We start from the raw sequence: 26906 nt of genomic DNA, 5'->3' as shown, positions 1-26906 counted from the left end.
ATTATGTGTGCTTATGGGTACACCACCATCCGGTCGAGCTCTGGTTCCTTTATTATGTTTTATATATGAGAAAATGTAGGAAAGACCGGGATACTGATGTCTTTCTTTTTCTACCTAGACAAGGAAACAGACCTGAAATTGGGGAAAGACAAGGACAGGGAGCAGGAGTAGCTACCATAAGTGACCCTCTTACCTTTAGTACTACTTCAAAGAAGATAGACCAGGGAAATTATAACACTTTGTTTTATGGCAGTCTGGGACCCTGATAGAAAACAAAGGCATTGACTAGAACTCTGTGAAAACCAGACACTGAAGCAAGACGGATTGTTTGTTGTGCTAACTTTAATGAAAAAGAACTAAGCAAATGTAAATTCACTCCTCTATCAATATTCAAATGTGTGGTTTTTTGCTAAGTGAACTGGATGAATTCTGCTTTGGGATAATCTCATGAGACCTTTTCCTTATTTCAAAGGGATTCAATAGATTAAGAGAGAGATTTCCCTTTCCATGTTCAAGATTTCATATTCATTATTAATATCAGTACAAGTTGCACAGAATAACAAAGACAAACAATTGCCAAAACAAATATGTAGAGCTCTTTATGGGGCCCAGAGTACTTTTAAAGGTTGCATATGTGAGTAGAATTTGATAGCAGTGTTTTACCCTATCATTTACCCCTAATTTGAAATACATTGCTATAATAGTTAACATGTTTATTGTCTTGATTTGATAATTACCCAGGAGAGAACCAGAGTGTGTACCCCTAAAGAGAAATATTTCTAAATGTTGAAGAAAAAGTACAAAATAATAGAGGTTCAATGCTTTTCTTTCAAATTTACATAGTAAATGATTCTTAGTCTTGCATAGAAAATACTGTCTACCAGACAGTTTTAATTTCCCCATGTCATGAGGAATTCACAAATGTCTCTAAGAAAACAGAGTCAGAAAGTGTATGCTTTCTGAAGAAAGAAAAAAGAGACTATTCATTTTTAAGGAAGGATTATAACTGTAAAAACAAGTAGGTGTCACAGATGTCCTATCAGATGAGCTCAACTCATGGCTCAGCTGCAAAGGACTTGATGCAAATACTATTGTTAAGGAATTCAAGATAATCCAGGGGAGACCAAATTATTTTTCAAGTAAATGTTATATATGGTAGTTTAAAATGTATATAGCTAGTCCTCCGTTAGTGCCCTACTTGCTTATCTGCCACTCTCTGACCAGTCAGTATTATAGTGATGTATAACTTTGGTTATGGAAATTGGTATCACAGCTTTGAGCATGCACTTTGAATCATCTCTCTCAGTTTCAGCCTCGCTCCCATAGGGAGTCATTGTACATTATAATATGTTTTCCACCTACAGATTTGTACTTCATTATGAATGCCAGAGTGAGATCTATTTTTCTTTTCTTTTCTTTTTTCTTTTTTGGTTCCATTGCAATATACAGTTGAATAAATATTTAAAGTACATAAGAGTGTTACAATGAGGCAAAGGTGGCAGTGAAATATCTAAAGATGGTTGACAAACCCACAACCACTACCATACAGTAAATTATGTCTGAAATACTGGTAAGGGGCAACAAAGTGTTTACAGACAAATTCATTTATTAACAGGGTTTCAGAAATGGAGCCAGTCGTTAAGTGAAAACTACCTGTGCTCACAAATTTATTGATACTTTCTTTTTAAAAAGGCAGTCTAATTTCCTTTGTGATTGAATATGGGTTATATTTAGTGATAAATAAATATATATAACACATACATATATAGTATGCAAATTGATATATATATATATATATATATATATATATATATATACACACAATGGAACACTACTCAGCTATTAAAAATGGTGATTTCAGGAGTTGGGCGGTAGTGCAACAGGTTAAGCGCAGGTGGTGCAAAGCGCAAGGACTGGCGTAAGGACCTAAGGACCCTGGCTCCCCACCTGCAGGGGAGTTGCTTCACCAGTGGTAAAGCAACACTGCTTCATCGCTTGTGAAGTTTCCCCCCTGTGAGTAGGAACTTGGGTCCTTGCATAGTGTAACATTTTCATTCTACAAAGTGTACCACCACTGGCCCCTCACAATATTTTTTAAATATTTAAAATATTTTTTATTTTATTTTAGTGAAAGAGATACAGAAGGATCAGAGTACTGCTCAGCTCTGGTTTATGGTGGTGCTGGGGGTTGAACCTGGGACCTCAGAGTCTCAGGCATGAGAGTCTTTTGCATAATCATTATGTTATCTCCTCAGTCCCCTCCCAGTGCTCTTGATAGAAGTCTGATTTATATCATGAATGCATGCATGTGCTCTGTTACATACATGTCCATATACATCCTAGTGAAAAATGCACCATAAAACAAAATGATCTTGGCTCAACAGCCTCTATTGACTACAGGCACCAGAGCAAAGCAAAAGAATCACAATAAAGATTCAACATTCAAAATGATAGTATTCTAGACCAGGGACCATGAGAAAAGACAAACATGCACATGTATCTATAAGTAAGGGAAAATAAATACCTTAAAGTAAAATTGAACAATAGTTTGCAGTGACTCAGTAAGTGCAGCAAGGAAGTAGACTTGGATCAACAATGGTAGAGAATGTCCCATCCTCCAAAGGGAGAATGGACAACATACTCTATGCTACACCTGAGGAAGATGGGTCGATACTGGAGCAGCATGGAATGTTCCTACTCATGACCACAGAATGTGAGCTCAGATCTAGAGGAATGCAGAGGTCACATAGGCTCCTAAACTAAATATGGGCCCCAGATCACATCAAATTGATGGGGTTTCTAGTCAACGATATTTGTACCCCTTTCCCATATTAGGGAGCTACTCTCTTCCCTGACCCAGCTTTCTGTTCCCTTTCCAGCCATGACATCATCTCCCCAGGCAATAACTTGGATCCACCTGTATATCAGATTTCAGGCTCAGGGAAAAAAAAAACTAGTATAGCCTCTTATCCTATGGTTTTTGTTAGTGTTTCCTTTTTATAAATAAAAATTAAAAAAAAAAGAACTACAAAAGCTGGATAAGGGCAAGAGACTAGCACACTTTAATAATGGCCCTTTTGGTCACTATCAGTCCACCCCATCATCTGGGGCCCTAGTCAGGGAATCCTGGTATTCCCACATATAAGATGGGCCTAGAGCCCTCTCTCCACCATCACTGGTCATCTCCACCAGGGACAACATCACAGACCTTTTTGTGAGCCTCTACAGGACCTTTCTCTCAATGTAGAACAACAATGGTAGGGACTGCCCTACTCTCTGAAGGAAGGCTGGGTCAACATAGTCTTTCACTTGAGGAAGATGGTCCTCAAATGAGTGTTGTCTAGAATGTTTCTAGCTATGACCATGGAATTTGAGCTCAGACCTATAGGGATGCAGAGCTTATACAGGCTCCTGTGGTGAATATGAATAGACCAGATCGGTGGGATTTACAGTTAATGGTATTTATGTACTTTTCCCATATCTGGGAGCTACTCTCTGCTCTGATCAAGCTTTCAAGTCCTATTTCCAACTCTGACATCATCTTCCCAGACAATACCTTGAGCCCATCTGCATGTTAGCTGTTGGGCTCCAGCAAAAATTAGTAAAGTAATGGTCCCTTTGGAATATACCTAAAATAGACTTCCTAGCTCCTTCCAACATGAAGACCTCAAATTTTGTTTGCTATATTCTTACCTTTATGTTCCTGACTATTAAACAATTTGTTCTGCATTATATCTTAGTGATTTTCAGCCACCAAGTTGCAGATGCTTCCATGACACCAACCTGATTTCCCTGGGCAGATGACCTCACCAATGTGTCCTTGAACCCCACCTCTCCAGAGCCCTGCCCCCACTAGGGAAACATAGAAACAGGCTGGAAGTATGGATTGATCTGCCAATGTCCCTATCAAGTGGATAATCTTTTCCTCATGTTTTCTTCATGTCCTTGACTGAAGAGCAACATGTGTATGCAGGGTAAAGACTTGCAGAGAGCTGCCATTATAAAGTCGAGAAATAAGTGTAGAGAATAAGAAAACACCATGCTAGGAAGTTTGACCGAGAATTAACTATCCAGTTGAGAAACCAGACAAAAAGGCATGCTTTATGAATAAGAACAATTTGCCTGAATGATGACTTTCCTATGAAATGGAAGACAATATGAACATAGTCTAAGAAATGATAAAATCAGGACTTACGAGATTTTAATTGTCTGACTAATAAAATCCAACATCTTTTACGGAATAATTATATAACTCAGTAGTCATATAATGTAGTATTCATAATATTCAGCATATGATTAGAAAAAACTTGTTAGACATGAAAAGAAATGGGAAATAAACTATAATCAAAAGAAAAGACAAGCTATTGAAACTGACCTTCTGATGACTCAGTGTTGAAATTATCAGGCAAAAACTTTAAAACAGGTATAAAACACACCAGAAAACTTAAATAGAAGGTTAATGCTGGCACAGAAGGTAATGTGCTGGGCTCTCAGACCAGGGGGTTCTGAGTTAAATTTCTGACATCACATGTGCCAGTAATGCTCTGGTTCTCTGTCTCCCTACTTTTTCTAATGAATAAAATAAATAAGTATATAAAATGGTGAATTTATGAAATATATTCCCTATGGAGTACTGCTCTGCAATCAAAAAAGATGATATTGTGTCCTTTAGGGTATAATGGATGGACCTGGAGATGACTATGCTTTGCAAAATATGTAAAGAGATGAAAAATAACTAGATGGCTTCATTCATATGCAGAATATAGAAAACTGAAACACATGAACTTGCAAAACAAACAAAAACAACAGTAGCAAACAAGCTCTCTTAAAGACTTTGTAAGACTATGGTGGTTATTATTAAGAGGGTGGGGACACAGACCTTTGGCAGAGGGTGTCATGTGCAACCTTATAATTTTGTAAATCTTTATTAATCACAAACAATCAAATAAATAAAAATGATGAATGCTATGAGCTCATAGTGGAGATTTAGAAGAGAAATGTAAAGTAGAAAAATGAATGAGATAAAAATTTTAGAACAAAATATTACATTATCTAAAATAAAATAAACTCATTGAGTTGACAGTTTTAGCATTACTAAAGAAAATGGCTGTAAACTTGAAGGAGCAATGAAAACTACATAATTGGTAGAATACAAAGAGACATGATTAAGATGGTCAACAGAATAGATGCTCTGTTATACACATGACCCAAAGTTTGAGTTCGGCCCCCATAACACCCTTTCTTCCTTCCTATCCTTCTTTCTTTCTTCCTTTCTCTACTTCTTTCCCCCCTCCCTCCTTCCTTCCTTCCTTCCTTCCTTCCTTCCTTCCTTCCTTCCTTCCTTCCTTCCTACCTTCCTTCCTTCCTTCCTTCCTTCCTTCCTTCCTTCCTTCCTCCCCTCTCTCCCTCCTTCCTTCCTTCCTCCCCCTCTCCCTCCTTCCTTCCTTCCTTCCTTCCTTCCTTCCTTCCTTCCCTCCCTCCCTCCCTCCCTTCCCTCCCTCCCTCCCTCCCTCCCATCCTTCCTTCCTTCCTTCCTTCCATCCTTCCTTCCTTCCTTCCTCCCCTCTCTCCCTCCTTCCTTCCTTCCTTCCTTCCTTCCTCCCCTTCTCCCTCCCTCCTTCCTTCCTTCCTTCCTTCCTTCCTTCCCTCCCTCCCTTCCTTCCTTCCTTCCTTCCTTCCTTCCTTCCTTCCTTCCTTCCTTCCTGTCTAACCAGAGCACTGCTCAGCTCTGGTTTATGGTGTTGCGGAGGACTGAATTTGGGACTTTGGAGCCAAAGGCATGAAAGTCTCTTTTCATAATGATTATGCTATCACCACTTATCCCTGGGCCCCCTTAACACTGGAAGCTTTAGTGCTATGGTATCTTTCTTTTTCTCCTTCTGTGTTCCTGTCTATCTGAGGAAGTTGGCCTGCAGTGGTAAGAAAAAGAAAGAAACATTATTTAGAATAATTCCTAAATTATGTGAGCAAAAATATTCTAAGATCCATATGACTGGAATACTAGAAAGAGAGTAGAGGAAATGTGAAGAACAACATAAAATGTTTGAAGAAATACTAGTTGAATATTTCCAAAATTTGTTGAGAAATATCAATGTACAGATAAATAAAAAACTAGATAAATTCAAAGAACAAAAGTAGTCATAGGACATTCAAACTGAAGGAAAACAAAGATGGCCAGGATTCTTCATTCTTAAAAGAACCCAAAGAAAAACAGACAATATTATGTTTAGGAAAATTTTACAAAATTATACTGACTTTTGATCAGAAACAATACAGTCCACAGAACAATGGAATGTCATTTTCTAAGAGTAAAAGGAAAACAATTGGCAAACCTGAATTCTATGTACAGTGAACTGCTTTAAAATATATGAGCATTATTTGACACAGCTAAAAAGACAAACACAAGTGACACTTGGAAATTTATCAGTAACTGACAAAATAAGTGGACAAAAATCAACTTGATATTATTAATACTTTTGTATTAACATATGAGAAGGAGAGAGAAACAAAGTATTACTCTGATACATGTGATGCCAAGGGTCCATGGAACTCTGGACCTCATGCTTGAGAGTCCAATGCTTTAGCCACTGTGCCACCTCCTAGCCTGTAACATACTTTTCAAGTGTTCTGTAGTTGTTTGACACAGTATAATATTGATTTTCAAGTACCCATAGAATATGTTCCCCAAGATAGAGCTGTGGTAACTATGAAATGATCCTTATTTACAATTCAAAAAGCTGAAGTATATTTTATTTTAAAGATTTATTTATTGAGAGAGAGAGAGCATGGGAGAGAGAGAGAGAGGTAAGCTCAAGGATTGTTCAAGCATATGCTGAGATGAAGCTTGTATAAGTCCTTTGATTTACCAGCTATGCCATCTCCTGGCTACAAAAGGCTGAAACTTTATAAATTACTTTAAGGTTTAGCTTCTTTTATCTTTGCCCAGATGCTCTATATGCTCTGGTCTGATTACATGAGAAGGTCTCAATTTTTCATTCTCTCATGTATCCATGGATTTTTCCACATAATTCCACAGTTCTTTTGACAAAAGGGCTGCCTATTTATACACATCTATTGTCTATGCCTTGTAACTCTCTTGGATCAATGGAATGTAGTAGAAGAAGTAATGTATCATTTCTGAGGCTAGGACTCAAGAAACTTTGCATATTTTGTCTTAACTTCTTTTCTAAAAATAATTTTAAGTTATATTTATTTATTGGGTAGAGACAGAGATAAGTCAGGAGGGAAGAGAGAAATAGGGAAAGAGAGAGAGAGAGAGAGAGACTCCTGAACCACTGTTTCACCACTAGTGAAGCTTTTACAATGCAGGTGGGGACTGGGAGCTTGAACTTGGGTCCTTGTGCACTGCAGTATATGCATTCAGTGGAGCAATCATCCAGCTCCTTGTCTTACATTCTTATGTAAAATGACCCTTAGTCATTTTCAGGAGAAAATACAAGCACAGGCTAGCTTATTGGTTCTAGGATAAAGATAAAAATCCAGTGGAGAGGCCAGATGGTGACATACTTACTGCCATGCTCCACAACTCAGGTTCAAGCTCCCAGAATTTTTACAAGTGGTGAAGCAGTGCTGCAGGTGTCTCTCTCCCTATCTCCTCTTTCTGTCTTAATTTCTGTCTCTCTCTGTCCAATGAATGAATAAAAATATTTTTAAGAATCTAGTGGAGCATAGCTAAGTCATCCAAACCACTCCAACTAAGGTGATCCTATAGGAGTCAATAGCTGCCCAGTCCCAGACAGTTATGCAAACCAAGCTACAATTAGAAGAGTGTGCAGTTCCATCCACCTGACCTCAGATATATGAGTAAGTCCAGTCCAGAGCAGTTTAGTTTACTAGGAAGACATGTGAAACAAATAGCATTACATTACTCCATGCTCTGATGTTCTGTAGTTGTTTGATATCCTGTATTAATGTGTCAATAGGTAAGTAATACAATCTGACTTCTGTCTTAAGACTTTGATAGATTCATATCCTATAACGTTCTTATAGCTCACTATAGTTGTACTGGTCTCTTAAATAGGCTGGCCACATTCATGCATACGAATGTTATTTCTTTAGATATTTATATGAACAAGAGCTTTAGATTGGTTGGCAACTCAACCCTTATTGAACAGAAGTAATGAGCAGAGGCTAATGCCATTACACTTCCAATTGAGGAACAGTAGAACTTGCAGAACTACAATTAAAGACACACAGTGTAGTAGGATAGAGATTTGTCTGTCAATAAACCAAGATCCACAGCTCACTATGCATGAGTAGTGGGAAGGATTCCACATCAAGATAATCAAAGTAGAAGGTGAAACTATGCTCCAGTACCTTGAAATAAAAAATGTGATTGTCAAAAACAGGAATACACATTATTTTCAAATACACATAGTACATCCTCAAGGATAGACCACATGTTGGGCTACAAAGACAGTATCAACAGATTCAAGAAAACTGAAATCATCCCAAGTATTTTCTGAGACCACAGTGGAGTAAAGCTAACATTCTACAACAAACAGAAAATTACTAAAAGTCATAAAATTTGGAAACTCAGAAACATGCTGATTAAGAACCTCTGGGTCAGAGAGGCACTCAAGCAAGAAAGTCAAATGTTCCTGGAAACAAATGAAAATAAAGAGACAAGCTATCAAAATATTTGAGACACAGCTAAAGCAGTACTAAGAGGGAAACTCATAGCCACACAATCACACATTAAAGAACAAGCAAAAGCTCAAATAAATGACCTTACTGCACACCTTAAGGAATTAAAAGCAGAAGAACAAAGGAAACCTAAAGCAACCAGAAGGATGGAAATCACTAAAATTAGAGCAGAAATAAACAACATCGAAAATGAAAATGCAAAGAGAACCATACAAAAGATCAATGAAGCCAAATATTGGTTCTTTGAAAAATTAAACAACATTCACAAACCCTTAGCCAGACTCACTAAAAAAAAAGAGGGAGAAGACTCAAATAAATAAGATTGTAAATGACAGAGGAAATAACACAACTGACACAATAGAAATCCAGAAAATCACGTGAACTATAGTCACCAAGCTAGAAAATCTGGAAGAAGTGGAAGAATTCCTAGAAACATATGCCCTTCCAAAACTGAACCGAGAAGAACTTCAAAACCTAAATGTACCAATCACAGACAAAAAAATCGAACAGTTATTAAGAATCTTCCCAACAACAAAAGTCCTAGACCAGATGGCTTCACAAACGAATTCTACAAAACCTTCAGGAAACAGTTAATACCTATACTTCTAAAGCTCTTCCACAAGATTGAAGAAACAGGAACAATCCCTCCAACCTTCTATGAAGCCAACATCACCCTGATACCAAAATTAGATAGGGACATAACAAAAAAGGAAAACTACAGACCAATATCTCTGATGAACATAGATGCCAAAATATTAAACAAGATCCTGGCCAATTGGATACAGCGGTATATCAAAAAGATTGTTCATCACGACCAAGTGGGATTTATCCCAGGAATGTAAGGCTGGTTCAGTATACATAAGTCAAACAATGTCATTCACCATATCAATAAAAACAAAACCAAAAACCACATGATTATCTCAATAGATGCAGAGGAAGCCTTTGACAAAATCCAACACCCATTCATGCTCAAAATTTCAGAAGAATGAAACTGAATCGCCTTATCTCACCAGAAACAAAAATCAACTCCAAATGGACCAAGTACCTGGATGTTAGACCAGAAACTATCAACTACTTAGAGGAAAACATTGATGGAACACACTATCCCACCTAACCCTCAAGGATATCTTTGATTATACAAACCCAATTTCTAGGAAAAATAAAGCAGGAACAAATCAATGGGACTACAACAAATTGAAAAGCTTCTGCACAGCCAAAGAAACCATCACACAAACAAAGAGACCCCTCACAGACTGGGAGAAGATGTTCACATGCAATACATCAGGCAAGAGACTAATAACCAAAATATACAAAGAGATCAGCAAACTTAGCAACAAAAAAGCATATGACCAAAAAAGGACAGAGGATATGAACAGAACACTCACTACAGAAGAGATCCAATGGGATACAAAGTTCTGGTGGTGGGAATTGTGTGGAGTTGTACCCCTCTTATCCTATGGTTTAGTCAATGTTTCCTTTTTTATAAATAAAAAATTTTTAAAAAGAAGAAGAGGTCCAAAAGGCTAACAAACACATGAAAAATTGCTCCAGATCACTGACTGTCAGAGAAATGCAAATAAAGACAACACTGAGATACCGCCTCACCCCTGTGAGAATGGCATACATCAAAAAGGACAGCAGCAACAAATATTAGAGAGGCTGTGGGCACAAATGAAACTTTCTGTACTGCTGCTGTGAAAGTAAATTGGTCCAACCTCTGTGGAGAGCAGTCTGGAGAACTCTCATAAGGCTAGACATGGACCTTCCATATGACCCAGTAATTCCTCTCCTAGGGATATACCTCAAGGACTCCTTAACACCCAGTCAAAAAGATACACGTACACCTATGCTCATAGGAGCACAATTCATAGTAGCTAAAACCTGAAAGCAACCCAGGTGCCCAACAACAGATGAATGGCTGAGAAAGCTGTGGCATATATACACAATGGAATAATACGCAACTATTAAGAACAGTGCCCCCCCCCCCAAAGAACAATGAACCCACCTTCTCTGACCCATCTTGGATGGAGCTAGAAGGAATTATGCTAACTGAGCTAAGTCAGAAAGATAAAGATGAGTATGGGATGGTTACACTCATAAACAGAAATTGAGAAAGAATAACAGAAAGGGAAATTCAAAGCAGGATTTGACTGAATTTGGAGTAGGGCACCAAAGTAAAAACCCTGGGTTGAGGGTGAGGGTGGATGTTCAGCTTCATGGGGTGGGGAACAGGGGGAGGGTGGAGGGGGAAAGTGAGGGGGTTCCAGATGCTAGCAGGATGCCAACCAGTCTTCTCTGGACAGATAACCCCACCAATGTGTCCCGGAGCTCCGATTCCACAGGACCCTGCTCCACTAGGGAAAGAGAGAGACAGGATGGGAGTATGGATGAACCTGTGTACACCCATGTTCAGAGGGGAAACAATACAGAAGTCAGACTTTCCACCTTCTGCATCCCATATGACCTTGGGCCCATACTCCCAGAAGGTTAAAGAATAGGAAAGCTATCAAGGGAGGGGATGGGATATGGATTTCTGGTGGTGGGAATTGTATGGAGTTGTACCCCTCTTATCCTATGGTTTTGTCAGCGTTTCCTTTTTCTAAATAAAATAAAAAATAGTAGTAATAATAAAAAAGATTCTCTTATCCATATATAAGCTATAATAAACATTACAAATAATTTTAAAATATGTGATTGTCAATAAAATTGAGAAGTTTGTCTGGATAGGAGTGATGAGGAAAAGTGATATTTACATGTCAATTGACAGACTACCTTACTGGGGAAAAAGAGAGGCAATATTTATAGAATATATAAGTTGTCCAAGGAAAGTGTTGTATGAGGGGATAATGAGGATAAAACAAACAACTTTGGGCATTGAATTTGGCTAATCTCAGCATTGGTTTGTGATCTTGGAAGTTACTTAGTTGTTTAAATATCAGTTTCTTAATTTAGAAAACAGTTATAACAGGTATTTCAGTGGTCAAGGGAAATGTTTAAGATAACTGATAAGGGAGTCAGGCGGTAGCACAGCAGGTTAAGCACACGTGACGCAAAGCACAAGGATTGGTGTAAGGATCCCGGTTCGAGCCCCCGGCTCCCCACCTGCAGGGGAGTCGATTCACAAGCGGTGAAGCAGGTCTGCAGATGTCTAAGCTTTCTCTCCCCCTCTCTGTCTTCCCCTCCTCTCTCTATTTCTCTCTGTCCTATCCAACAATGACAACATCAATAATAATAATGACTACAAGAATAAAACAACAAGGGCAACAAAAGGGAATAAATAAATATTTTTTAAAAAAGATAACTGATAATACATAGTACCTTTCGGACAAGTGCCCTCTCAATTGTAGCTGCCCTTTCCTCCACATCCTTATATTCATCCTAGTCATTTTTTATGATTTATAGAACATGTGCTTAGAGAGTGTGCAGGTTAAGTACATACATGGAGTTTATTTATAGGCAGTACAAAGTTAGTGGGGAGGTATATATTTTTGGTTGCATAGATCATAAGTATAACAACATTTATTGTTAAAAGGAAGTCCAAGATATTTGCTCAGATATTTTCTTTTTTCTCAAAATACAATTAGTAGTTTGTAATACATTAACAACCCCCTCATCTGGATCAGATCATCATAAGAGCAAGTATAGGTGGGGATCTATCATGAAATTTACATCTTGTGAGAACAACATCATAAGGGCAAGTATGGAAGCACTTTAACAATTGGCAAATACGGGGAATATATATATTCAGGAATCTTTATTCTAGCTTTCTGTAAGTTTATTAGGAATATTTGAAAGTAGTCACGAGGAAAAATCAAATTTTACTTAATGGTCAAATGAGTTTACCATATGCTAATTTGTCTCTGCCCTCTCCAGAACCCATTTACATTTCCAACTCTTGCAAGTCTAAGTGACCATGCACAGCTAAGTATCAATTGCGTAGAATAATGAATATTCTTATTCTTTCCCACAGCAATTTCTTCAGGTTTCAAGTATTTTTTAGGCTATGGCTCTCTGGGACTGAAAAACAAGTCTTCATTTATTTTATTCACAGACTTCACATCTATATAGACACTTTGTTGCATCCCTTCTTACCACCAGTCTTTCTGCTGGAGACATTCTAATCCTTTTAATCTCCCTCTGCTCAATGACTGAAGTTGCTCTTCTCTGCACCTTTCTCGACTCTGTTCTGACTTTCTTGAGTTGCAGTGACCAGAACTGATCTACCCTGGTTACACGCTAACATAAATGACAAGCTAAGACAGAATTTCAATGAGGTGACTTTTCAGACCAAAAATAAAATAGGAAGTTAGCAGTAAGAGAGCACATAGAGAAAGAAGCATGGTGTTAAAAATAAAATTATGCTAAAAGAAGGTGAAAATTAAGCCATCATTGCAGTATTTGGCAGGGTGGAGATGGGAATAAAATGAGTTGTTAAACAGGATTGATTGCATTACCTGCAAGCTCCAAAGCTTTAAAAGCTTTTACCTTTCTCACATGTGGAATAAAATCAAACTCACCAACACGGCTAATAAATTAGCTTTTTTCTGTTCCTTCCACTTCACCCCCACCCACTCACCCAGTTTGCTCACTGGGTTCCAGTCACTCTAGCCTTGTTGCTAATCTATGGGCTCAGGCCTGGCTAACTAACGCTTGTCCTGTGAATGAATGGGTGGATACAGGAATGTCCACATGCCTTTGTGCCAGTTAAAAGTAGAGGCTCTGCAACCAGATTGTTTGGGTTCCACTTCCACTTCTGCCCACTGTGTGCCCTTGGGCAAGTTTTTAAAGATCTCTGCCTATAGTTTCCTTATTTGTAAGATCAGGATAATAGTAATATCTTCTAATAGATCACATCCGAAACTGAATTATTTAATACAGATATGATATTGGGTTAGGTAGATAGCATAGTGGTTATGCAAAAAGACTTTCATATCTGAGGCACCAAAGGTCCCAGGTTCAATCCTAATACCACCATAAGTAGATCTGAGCAGTGCTTTGGTAAATAGTAATAATAATACAGTTACAATTTTAGAACAGCATTAAGAACATTAGCCAGGGTTTGGGTGGCAATGCAGCAGATGAAGCGCATATGGCACTAAGCGCAAGAACTGGCATAAGGATCCTGGTTCAAGCCCCCAGCTCCCCATCTGCGGGGGGGGTCGCCTCACAAATGGTGAAGCAGGTCTGCAGGTGTCTATCTTCCTCTCCCCTCTCTGTCTTCCCTTCCTCTCTCCATTTCTCTCTGTCCTATTCAACAACAATGACATCAAATAACAACACTAATAATAACCACAACAACAATAAAAAAACCCAAAAAACAACGACAACAAAGGGGGGAAAATGGCTTCCAGGAGCAGAGGATTTGTGGTGCAGAAACCGAGCCCCAGCGATAACCCTGGAGGTAAAAAAAGAAAAAAAAAAGAATAGGGAAGATATCTATTAGTCAGTAATCAACCAATACTCATATGATCATGGTTAAATGGCAATGAGGAAAAAGAGAAGCAATAAGGCAGCCCCTTTGGAGAGCTAGAATTTTCTATTAAAACAATAAGGTGGGTATAGTGTTTCAAAGATTTTTTACCTCTGCAATTTTGAGCTTCCAAGGAAAGGGAGTCACTTTTAAGGAAACTTTCTTATGAGAGGGTGATATATGACTTTTTTAAACATAAAATAAAATAAAATAAAATAAAAGGTAGTGTAGAAGATAAAGCTTGAACTTTCAAGCAGGAGATCCTGAGTTCAATTTCCAGTGTCACATGTGCCAGAGAAATGCTCTTTTAAAAAGTAAATATATAACACACAACAGCAATATCTTCCAGTTCTCAAAATAGCACATTTGCATAGAGAGGCTAGTTAAAGTTTAATACTTGCATGTGCAACGTGCTTGGAAGACTTCTAGTTCTGATTCAAGTAAGAGAGTAATACCATTCACTCTCTAAGGAGTTACAAGCCAAAAAGGGAAATCATGACATTATTTGTTAGTCACAGCTACAAGCTCACATTTCTCAACGGTTATTTTATTCTCTATAAACAGAGAAAGAGGAAATTCCTTTAACAATGCACATATCATTACATGTTTATTACTTATTTTGAAAGTATATGGTCAAAAAAAAAAAGAAAAAAAGTATATGGTCAGTCACTGCTGTTAACTACCTGTGAAATGTTTAGCTTTTGATAATAAGAAAAAAAAATTTCTTTCTTTTTTTTAATGGCTGACCAGAGAAAACGATTATCCTATTTGTTAATGCAAACACAGTTTAATAAATGCAAACCAAGTAGAAACAGGCAATCCTCCTAAGAACTAGAGTTTATGCTTTGTAGGCGGACAGAATCACACATGCTAATAATAAGCAAAGGTGTGTAGAGCAAAATGGCAGAGTGCTGCTCAACACATAGTCTAGAAATTACCAAAATTAAATGCTTTGTCCAGGTCGAGCAGCTGATGTATAGGCAACGCAGTTTGCTACTTCCATTCAGAGCCTTTCTGTTCTCTGTACATAACACTGAAGATGAGAATTTTTCCAAGGTATATAGAAAACTACTTCTGAAATGCTGCTGCCTTGACATTCAAACATTACCAAGAATAAGAACACTTTCAGAATGTCTCTTAGAAAAATATTTTTAAGCACTGACAGTTCAGTGGGAATTGCATAAATTATAATGAGGTTAGTTAGTTAACATTTAGATAGCTTTTATGTGTCCTTTACAGAAAGCCCAAAGTAAGATATTTCTTTAGAATATACAGTGACATGGGAAGTTTTGTACTGGTTGAGGAGAGAGTCTGAGTGTCCCTCTGATGATAACTGTTTGGTATATAAATGCCTGAAACGCTTCATAAAATGAGGTGGGGTTAACTAAATTAAGTTAGGCTGTTGTCATAAATACATTTTATGGAAGTAAACTGAGATTCAGTGATGTAAGAGTCTTGCCCAATATCTGAGTATCTTTTGTTTTTCACTGTACTACATTATGTCATCTAATTCCTCTAACAAAAAGTGGTTCTTACTAGTTTAAGTATCTTGAATTTGTATTGAGCTAATAGCGGCATAAGTAAATTAAAACACTGTGCATTAAGTTATAAAAAGAAATAGTTAGGCTATAAGGTGCTCTTATTAATAATTATCTATTACTGTAAAATACTAGAAGATGAAGGATTTTCTTTGCTGATTTTCCTTGTTGTATTTCTCAAAGAAAAAGACTTAAGAAGAGGATACATTTTAGATAAAGGTTTTGCTTGAAGGCAGGAGAATGGATAACTTGACCTAGATGAGATGAAAATACTTTCAAAAAGCATCCACCACTAGACCTCACCTCATTACAGACCCCCAGTACAAGGAGCCAGGCTTTGATCTGCTTGCTAAGGTCAGCAGCTGGCCCCTATTCCAGTGCTCAGGCACCCCTGCTATTCTCAGTCCCGCAGTTAGGTGTGTTTCTCGGGCAATGGAGTCTGTGAAAATACAGCACCAACAGGACCTTGGAACACAGGTGGCAAAAAAGATTCAAAGCACAGGTGAGTAGAGATCATCTCCAACTTAAGTTTCTAAGTCTATTTGTAGAGCTCAAGATCCTTCCTGCTCTTTGTCTCTGTGAGCCAGGTCACACTATTTTGCCTAGCAACACTGACCAGCTGTGTCTTGTTGATGGCATTATTGAAAAAAGGACATGAAATGAAAGAGAGAGTGTCTTCAAATTCAGGTATGATGGTATCACAACTCATTAAGTAACATCACTTATTTTACAGTTTTATACTAGCACTATAATAATTGTGTATTTGTGGGAGTTGGGAGGTAGTGCTGTGGGTTAAGCAAGCACACATGGCGCAAAGCACAAGGACCAGCTTAAGGATCCCGGTTTGAGCCCCGGCTCCCCACCTGCAGGGGAGTCACTTCACAAGCAGTGAAGCAGGTCTGCAGGTGTTTACCTTTCTCTCCCCCTTTCTGTCTTCTCCTTCTCTCTCCATTTCTCTCTGTCCTATCCAACAATGATGACATCAAGAACAACAATAATAACTACAATAATAAAACAAGGACAACAAAAGGGAAAATAAATAAATATTAAAAATATTTAAAAAATAATTGTGTACTTGTAATTTCAGCTATAGGTAGAACACTGGTGCACCACTGTTTTAAGTACTGAACTACAATGACTGATACAAAAGTCCAATGACGGTCTACTTTGATGTCAGGTTCAAGTCCAGAGTTTGGAAAAAGATATTGGGCTGTCAGAAAAAGTCATGATGTATTATTCTTTGGTTATCTATGCAGAAATACATCATGACTTTTCTGATGACCCAATAGTTCCTTTACTCAGCCAACAGCAAACTGTTCTGAACAATTTTCTCTTAGAATTTTAAAGTTTCTGCCAATAACGGTCATTTCACCAAGCCAGGCATTAGGCAGTTTTGCTATGTTATTTCAGTTTTTCCAGACATGGATGAGAAGCCATGCTTGACAAACAGGTCCATTTGTTGTGTGTCCAACAGGCACGGGGCATCAACTAAGTAAGCTTTACAAAGATTTCTTAGTCAGCAGGTTCCAGGCTGCCTCAGTTCCAAGAGCTAAGCTCTTCTGCCTAGGTTGCAAAGACTTCAGACTTCCTGCACCACAGAGAAAGTTCTAAATACTTTAAATGTTATGCAAAATGTATTGACAACCTAAGTCCCTTGTATAGTATAATCATCTGACTTATCTCTGCAGGCAGCTCCATATAGAATGAGCCCCATGGCCATGTGTTGGATGAACATAGAACAATCCATAGAACAAAAACATCCTCTATTTTTATCCCCCATGAATTGTATCATTGACTTGCCTGGTGTGAGTCAGGCTCCTCCTTTAGCTCTTCATCCGGGTCCACACCGACTCTGTTAAAGGAAATGCACATGTAATCAGGACCTTGCTGCAGATGATCAGACAGTCTTATGTGTCAGATTACCTGAACCAAACACAAAGTGAATCAGAAGAAAGGTCTGACAAAAAACCTGCCTACCTCGCTTTGATTCAGAACTTCAAATAGACTTATGACAAACTGAGAACCTGCCAAGCTGGGCTTGGGCACCACTAACGAGATGAAGCCCCAGCAGCTACTCCTCAGAGTTGTCTTGCCCAATAAGAGCAGGAGCCTGAGAATCTGGAGAAGGGACACTCAGGGGAAAAAAATGTATTCTGCCTCCCTGAAAGTAGGGATCTTGAAGGAAGGCTGACTGCTGCCTCTACCGGCGTCTTCCGGACCAGACTACGCAGTGCATGTATGGACCCAGGGATAGGATGCTCTCTGAAACTGCAAAAACCTATCCTTTGTCCTGTTGCTCATCATAGCTGCTACTAAGGCAGACCGAGGTCCCTGGAGCCTAAGGCTTATACAATTTGAAAGGGTTTCTCTTTAAAAATAATAAATGGAAAAATTCACATCACAAACAATGGCATAAGTAAAAAAATCTGGCAACTGCCACAGACTTCTCAAATCCCTGAAAACAAAATATTCTAATTAGCTGCCTGGCATATCTCTGTTTTCTCTATAAGCTCTACCTGCATACTTTGATGCTTTCTCTACATGATACTAATTTTGTATTGGAGAGAATACGAGATAAGCTAGTCTTTCCTCTAGCAAGATTGATCAAAATTATTGATACTCAGGAGACATAAAAGCTTGCCTACTTACACACAGACTGCTTGCTGTGTGCAATACTGCTTGATGCAGGTTAGTGCCCTGCAAACACCAGATTTCTGATCAATTTCATTTCACACAATTCCTGTAAACAATGCACAGTGTGCTTCACTTATCAATAGTAGCTGCATCATTGAATATATTTCTATTTTTTTTTTTGACAAGGAATCAATGAGGATGGAAACCTCACCTTGAATTATATACCACAACTAGGAGAATTTTCCCATAGACTACTTTCTGGTTCTTTTATCTTTGCTTTAGCCCTGTTGGATTAGTGCTGCCACCTCTCCAGATTCAAAGGAGGTCTCAAAACTTTACATCAGGCTCAACCTGAGGCTGTTAACTGGCTATGGAAGAAGGGCAAACGCTAGAAGAAGAAGTGCTGTGAGCCAATCCTGCTCACACTCAGGAAGGTCAGAGAGGTCTGGCCCATGCACAGAGGTGATTGTCACCACACAAAAGGATCCAACTCAATAGAACCTCACTAGAGCTCCAATTCTTCCTGGGAAGTTCTCCTAAATGCCCACAGCCTCTCCAGGGCAATTTGACCACAGAAGAAGGTGTGTGTGTGTGTGTGTGTGTGTGTGTGTGTGTGTGTGAGAGAGAGAGAGAGAGAGAGAGAGAGAGAGAGAGAGAGAGAGAGAGAGAGAGAGAGAAGAGAGAGAGAGATCTGGGGGGGATTGGGGTTGAGGAGCTCTAGGGAATGGAAACAGTGGTTGGTAGGTAAGTTACTTTTGCAAATCTTAAAAAGCAGAGAGCCATGCTAATACAATGCTGGGGCTTTCCCCTGTGTCTCAGAAGGGAGAGAGCAAGTGAGGGCCCTGGAGCATAAACTTCCTCTGTTCAGAGGAGCCTGCCCTGTGTTGGTGGGTGAGACACAGGCTGCGGGGGAGGGGGGATTAGCAGGGTACATGCTAGGGGCAGCTCAGGGCCCAGATGCTTTGACTTTCACCAGAGCCTTTGCTGCAAGCTCCACAATTCCCAGATCTGGAGAGTCTCTCCTTCTACTCTGGTCCCTGCAAACACCATAATTTCTTTGTCCTATTGCTCTCCAGGTGTTGGGAAGGAAAGATAGGGTGGGAGTCCTCTGCCTGGCAAATGTCTCCCCTTGTGAAAAGCTAGGGACAACAGTGGAGAGTCAGCTGGTTTAATATGACTTCAATTCTTCAAATATTTGTGTTCTCTGGGAACAAAAAGTTCCTTAAGCCTACCAGGAGTTGAACTGAGTAGCCTTATATTGCATGCTTATCTTCAGAGACTTTAGGTAACTGGACAGGGCCTCTGGAGGGGACTGACCTTTGATTCTATTAGAGCAGAAAAGGCTATTTGATCTGTTGGGATCTCCATTTTGGAAAAAGCTAGGAAGTCTATTTTAGATATATTCTAAGGGGTCCATGACTTTACTAATTTCTGCTTGAGCACAACAGCTAACATGCAGGTAGACCAAAGGCATTGTCTGGGGAGATGGTGTCATAGTTGGAAAGAGGACTAGAAAGCTGGGTCAGGGCACAGAGTAGCTCCCAAACATGGGAAAGGTATAGAACTATCATTTTATGGTTTTTTTTTTTTTTGTCTTTCTACTTGCTTCCTGTTTTGGGTCACTGTAAACTATCGTGCACTTAAGGTGTATATTTCCCTTAACTTATGGGTACATGTGCACATGTTTTCTGTCTCATGGGCCCTGACATGTATCTAGGTTCTGTGGCTTTGTTAGGAGGTGTGCCACCTGATATGGAACTGATGAGTCCGGTGAGCTAGGAACGGTCTCACTGGAGTGCTGGAGCTGAAGGGTTGACAGTCCATGCCTAGTATCTCTGGACACAATCTGAAGTAAAAGGTTTCAAGGTGGTACTGGTTGCATTGATTTGATTGAGCTCAGAAGATGGCATGGATCAAATGAAGCATGTAGGAAGATAAGTCATGCCGTGGGGTTTCCAGGACTGGGAGAAATGTGGGTTTTATAGAGAATGGGGAGGTTCCTGCTGTCTTGGAGTTTAAGAAGGCAGCAGACAGTTATTATTGTAACCAAGTTATTAGGGAATTAGGTTTACTTTGAAAATCCCATTGTCAGAATTTACTGTATCATACAAGACCTTACCATAATTTATGCCATCTAATGCTATTTACATATAGCTGTATCTAATATAGTGACACAAGCAGTTGCCTCTGGTCTCCCTGGTCTAAGACTATAGGTGATTTAATATTTCAATCAAACAGTCATTATTAGAAATGTATTAAAAATTTGAGCCCACTGTTAAAATCTAGCCATGTTACTGATTTGAAACCTTAAGTGCTTAGATTGAAAGAATATATACTCAGAATTGGGGTCTATGCATAAAAAGTTTGAGTTTCAATCTATTTTCCCCTCACAAATTGATTAAATAGTTATTTATAACTTAATAGTAGTGTATATTAACATCATTCTCACCACCAAAGATCTGTGTTCCCACCCCCACCCTCCTATAATGAAGCTAAAAAATCTACCCTTTCCCCCAACCCAGAGTGTTTTTACTTTGGTGAGATGCTCCAAACTCAGACAAATTCTACTTTGTTTTTCCCTGACTGTTCTTTCTCAATTTCTGTTTATGAGTGGGATCATCCCATACTCATCTTTCTCTTTCTGACTTACCTCACTTAACATGATTCCTTCTATCTCCATCCCAGATGGGTCAGAGAAGGTGGGTTCATTATTCTTAATAGCTAACTAGTATTCCATTGAGTATATATACCACAACTTTCTCAGCCATTCTGAGAAAGCCATTTGTTGTTGAGCACCTGGGTTGCTTCCAGGTTTTGGCTATTATGAATTGTGCTGCTGTAAACACAGGTGTACATCTATCTTTTTGTATGGATGTGATTCTGACCTCCTTTTTCTATGCTCCCCTCATGCTACTTCCCCCTCTCCTCCCTGTTTTCTTCCCACTACTCCCTTTCCCTCCTCTTTCTTTTCCCCCCTTTCCTCTAACCATCTCTCTCCTCTTCTATTCTCTTTCTCTCTCTTTTTTCTTTTTTTTTTTCTCTTTTTTTTTACTAGAGCACTGTTCAGCTCTGGCTTGTAGTAGTGTTAGGGATTGAACCTGGGACTTCAGAGCCTCAGGCATGAGAGCCTCTTTGCGTAACCATTATGCTCTCTACCCCCCCCTTTTTTCTTTCTTTCTTTTTTTTTGTTGTCTCCAGGGTTATTGCTGGGGCTCAGTGCTGGCACTGAGAATCCACTGCTCTTGGCAGCCATTTTTTCCCATTTTTATTGGATAGGATAGAGAGAAATTGAGAGAGGAGGGAGAGGAGATAGAGGAGGGAGAGGAGATAGAGAGGGAAAGAGAAAGATAGATGCCTGCAGATCTGCTTCACAGTTTGTGAAGTGTTCTCCCTCCAGATGGGAAGCCAGGGCCTCAAACCAGGATCCTTGTGCAGGTCCTTGCACTTTGTACTATGTGCACTTAACCCAGTGCACCACCACCTGACCTTCTAGAGTCTTTTTCTAGTTTTCTGTTTAGGACACTTGAGAGAACAGAAAACAAATTTCACCAAATACCCAACATTTAAAGGTGGAGGCACCTCTGAGGTTTTCCATTACAATGGAAGCTTTCCTTCCCAGTAGCAATCAGAGAAGACAATTATTACTGTCTGAGGAATGACAGCAGAGAACTTGGTGCTTCTGTTTTCTGAGGCTCTTGTTGAAAAGCATCTCAGAGGCCTGAGAGACAGTGCTCTTCTGCTGGGGACCAGAATATCCCCCAATACCACCACCGGCCTCCTGAAAGGTCAGGGTCTGGAGTTGGAAAGAAGATCCTGGCCCTTCCAGGTGAGCTCAGACTTAATGGCTGAAATGAATAAAAGAAGGAGAAAATGTTTACATAATTTCCCTTCTGGATATAAAGCAGGTGGACAAGACAGAAACAGTTTCTGCCCTCACAGGGTATAGAATTTGGTGGGTCTAGTTAGAACCATCTCAAACCATTTATTATAATTTAAGAGCAATGAAGGAAATTTACCTCAGAACTAGGGCCTTCTTCCCCTCAGAGTTAACAGTTTTTGATAGAAATCTTGTTGAAATAAATGGCTTGGCTTCCTGCCCCCTTAAACAGAGTGGGTTTGAGGTGCTTGGTTCTTTACTGGAGGTCTCAGTATTGCCACTGGCCTCATAAAGTCGAACACTTGCTGTGTTATAATGATTTTGGAGAGGTGTATGAGCCTCTTTATGCCCACATTAAATAGTCCCTGGCTACTCAGCTTTTTCTTTGTGAAATTCATGTATCTGCTGGTTAAAATACCTTGATTTCCTGTTTGCAAGGCATATTGTCCCAATGCACCCTCACCCCTTTAATTCAGTACAGCACTGAGAGGCGTCATGGTCACATTTAATGTATTTTTCTTTTCATGTTATTAATATAAACATGCAACAAAACAATACAATTCAAACCTTTAGAAAGACTTGTAATAAAATGCAGTTATTCTCTTCTCTGCTTGTGCACACCTCAGATCGAATCCCCATTGCCCAGGAGGGCAATTTTCTGTCTTTTCTCAATTGTGATGTTTAAATTGTTATCAGCATGGCTGGCACATTCACATAGCACCCCTGGGGTAAGCAAACATGCCAGCTGCATCTGTATCTTTTACTTTTCTTCTTCAGGAAAGCAAATCAGAGTGTGAAAGTGACATTTATTTAGGGGTAACCTTGATTCCACCAGCCATGATGCATAAGGTCCTTTATGCACTATGAGTTCTTGAGGGATTATAGAAAGGCCTGGCTATGGCACTGTATGTGTTTATAGCACTTCTCCAGGTGAGATGTCAGGTGTATGGGAAGAAGTCTGATCTCCTCAAGTGATATCCAAGGCTGTTTCACACCTTCTCCACAGTGTGAAGTGCTACTCTTCCTGCCTCAGGCCTGATAACTGGCCTTGTCTCTTATTCTGAGTTCCAGTGCCAAATATGGCCCATAAGCTCTGGTCTTGCCCTAATCTGCCATAGTCTCTTTTTCACATTTTTTTTAAAGATAGCTTTTCTTTCTTTTTGTTTTAAATTTTATTTTTCCATAAACACCATTCCCACCACCAAAAGACTCTGTGTCCCATCCCAACCCCCATCACCCCCCCACTCCGCCCCCCCCCCCCCCCCGCCAAATGAGAACATACACCCTCATCCTTAACCCAGGGGTTTTTGGTGCCATACTCCAAATTCAGTTAAATCCTGCTTTGAGTTTCTCTCTCTGTTCTTCTTTCTCAGCTTCTGCTTATGAGTGGGATCATCCCATACTCATTTTTATCTTTCTGACTTAGCTCAGTTAGCATAATTCCTTCTAGCTCCATCCAAGATGAGTCAGAGAAAGTGGGTTCACTGTTCTTAATAGCTGTGTAGTATTCCATTGTGTATATATACCACAGCTTTCTCAGTCACTCATCTGTTGTTGGGCTCCTGGGTTGCATCCAGGTTTTAGCTATTAAAAATTGTGCTGCTATGAACATAGGTGTACACATATCTTTTTGGTTGCATGTTATGGAGTCCTGGGAGTATATCTCTAGGAGAGGAATTACTGGGTCATAAGGAATGTCCATGTCTAGCCTTGTGAGAGTTTTCCAGACTGTTCTCCAAAGAGGTTGGACCAATTTATATTCCCAGGAGCAGTGCAGAAGGTTTCCTTTGTCCCCACAGCTTCTCCAGCATTTGTTGCTGCTGTGTCACTCTGACCAGCACTGACCATCTGTGATATCAGCCCCCTTTCTTGAACTTCCCATGACTGCTATTCACCTTCTGATCTCCACTGTAAGCCAAGCATCATCATATTGCTCTTATAGACTTCACTCACCACTTAAAGTATTCAATGACTTTGGACTGTCCAATTCCAATTCTCTATTCTCAACTTAAACTTCTTCTGTGGCTCTTGTGATTGCCCTGCTGTAGTTACCCCAACCTTGGCTCACCTAGTGCTTCACCTGTGTGTGTAGGCAGTGGTGTAGACCAGCTACTGTGTGATATGCCAATCCTCACTAGAATCCCAGGCCTTGGGACCAATCTGTTCTTGTTGAGGGAGTTAGTGAAATCCAGCTATTAAGGGCCTTTCTATGACAGGTGACTTGTATCACTCTCCATTTTTCAGTTTTCTCATTAGTACCATGGGGATAATGAGAGAATGATCTGCTTCATGGATTAAATGAGAACATACTTTTAAAGTCATTAGCAGAGGACCTGATACCTAACGGGCTCTAAAGAAATGTTGGAAGCTACTGTTGATGTGAATATTTCTAATATCACCAGTTTCTTTTTAAATAATGAGACTATAGTTGAGTCCAGCATGTTCACTGCTTACTAATTTTAGAGTTAAGCCCTCTTGGTCGCCAGTTTTGTCCTGAATAATTCTGGACTATATAAAAGCAGTTACAGTTAAGTCAAAGGGACTGGCCAATATAAAGCAGGGACTTCAGCTTCATAGTGAGATATCTTTTTTGGGTAAGGAGAGTCAAGTTCCTATGATTTGAATTTACTGAGAAATCATCTGGGGATTAATGGATGAGAAGGGGACAAGAAAAGGAAGGGAAGTAACTGGAGAGCAAGAGCAAGAGGCAGAAAAGGTAGAATGTATCAGAGAGGGAAGGTGAAGAGGAAACACCAGGCTATTGTAAGGAACAGGTAAAGGAGGTGGGGGAGTTAACAAAAGACTACAACCTTAGAATAAAAGGAACCCAAGGAGGGGAAGGGGAAGGAGGGAGGGACTACCACACAACTTAAGAACATTTCTAAAAATGCAGAGAAATAAAAAGCCTATAAAAGCTGAAAAAGAAACTTAAAAAGCTGGTTAAAATTTTATATGATGTTTTGCATTCTTGATGTACCTTTCAATTTGAAGTTAGCAGAGTACTGCCTCTATGGCATTCAAATGGAAATGAAAGCAAGCTTTGCACTCATTCCCAGCTGTGCCCTCCAACACCTCACTTCAGTTTCCTCATTTCCAGGAAGCATCCAGCTCCATTTTCAGGGAAAATGCACATCTCTGTGCACCACAATGCCCCTCGCTTTCTATCACAACTCCATTCTCCAGCGGGTTTTATTAGACATTAAAATCTCAGGCTGCTTCTATATCCCATCTTAGCCAGACAGAATGCTCCAAAGTTACCTTTTTTTAGAGGGGAAGCAAGGTAAGTAACTAACAAAAGGTTCACTTTTCCCATCAGAGCCAACAAAATCCATCCTGATCCTTATCACTTACCACCTCCAGAAAAGCAGTGAAATACTGTGAAAGCTTAGTCTCACTGTGTGAATTCCCACAGTTTTAGGGCTTTGGTCCTTTTGAGCCTCCTGCTGGCAGGGCCTGACACTGGGGGAAGAGAACTGTATTTCTTGTAAGAATGGTATTTAATAGTTAAGTGTAACAAACGACATTTTCAGGAAGGGAAATATGACTGCATTCAACCTATATTCAGCAGAACAATGGAGGAATCCGGAAGACACTCACTGAAGCTCGAAGAGTATTGTGCAGCCATGAGAACATCATGGGGGTAGGGATCTGTACTGTCTCTGCTCCTTATCATTTGAGTAAATATTAGGCAGGACAGAAATGAATCTAATACAATTCACCATGTTTGAATATTATAAAGTTGTTTTTGGAAAATGCACATGTGAACTAAAGTAAGTGGAAAACCTCACCTTGGTTCATTTTGTTATCAGAATGTGGTACAATCAAAATTTGGGAATCTAGAGCCTGGCTGCATGGGTTCACATTTCACTTCTATCATTTATTACACATGTAACTTTAGGACAAATTACTTAATCTCTCTAAACCTTAGTTTTGTCAACTATAAATGGGGATAAGTGTACATCTATACACTCATGGGTTATTCCAAGGAGGAAGTGAAGTTAATACAACAAAGGTATGTGAAATATTGACAGCCACTTTGGAAGCATACATGAAACATCATCTGATATTGTTGTTATGACTGGCATTATTATTATTAGGAGGAAATGTATATTCCCCAAATAGAATGACAAAGATGACAACTAAATGACAGGTGCTGAGGTATAAAGGTCAGTGACAGTGTGAGGGACAGCTGAGGGGCAGGAGGACTGGGACCTCAATTAGCTGGGACTGTCCAAGTCTCTGACCAGTTTGTTTTGTGTTATCACGTTTCTCCCTATGAGTGGAGAAGAACTTAAAGGTAGCACTAGGGAGTTAGTAAAAAGGGCTTTTGAAAGCACAAGGGAAGAATTTCTACACTGTAGGAGGAGCTTTAGAAAGGTAGCCACACCTGGAAAACCTTCACCCAATAGGAAAGACAGGTGATTTCAGTAGACCAATATGAAGCTGGCTCCTGGTGAGACTAGAATCTAGAATTTAAGAGAAAGGTCATGTGGATTGGCCATCTTCTTAGCCCTCATGAAGTCTTTAATTTGAGCTATTACTGCACCTTAATATTAGTATTATCTCTACTTCAGGTCTTTTTATTAGTAAAAAGTTTGCTCTTTGCACATCTGATCCTGGAGTCATTTGAGATTCTCCCAATTGACATCATGACTGGACTCCCTACTTCTTCATGAAGAACACTGATCTTGGGGTCTCCTCTGACCCCCTGGCCAGTTTC

The 26906-nt window shown here is 39.5% G+C and overlaps 1 protein-coding gene across 1 annotated transcript in view; it reads right to left on the bottom strand.

Moving 5' to 3' along the window:
* Positions 1 to 26906, bottom strand: part of SLC9A9 (solute carrier family 9 member A9) — a 706212-nt gene that overhangs the window by 119120 nt on the left and 560186 nt on the right. The window contains exon 13 of the mRNA XM_060197560.1: positions 17472 to 17527. Within this exon, the coding sequence (XP_060053543.1) occupies positions 17472 to 17527 (56 nt within the window). The remainder of the gene's footprint in view (positions 1 to 17471; positions 17528 to 26906) is intronic.

Source organism: Erinaceus europaeus, chromosome 9 (genome assembly GCF_950295315.1).
Source record: "Erinaceus europaeus chromosome 9, mEriEur2.1, whole genome shotgun sequence".
Classification (NCBI taxonomy): Eukaryota; Metazoa; Chordata; class Mammalia; order Eulipotyphla; family Erinaceidae; genus Erinaceus; species Erinaceus europaeus.
This window is presented reverse-complemented; position numbering and strand designations above follow the sequence as displayed.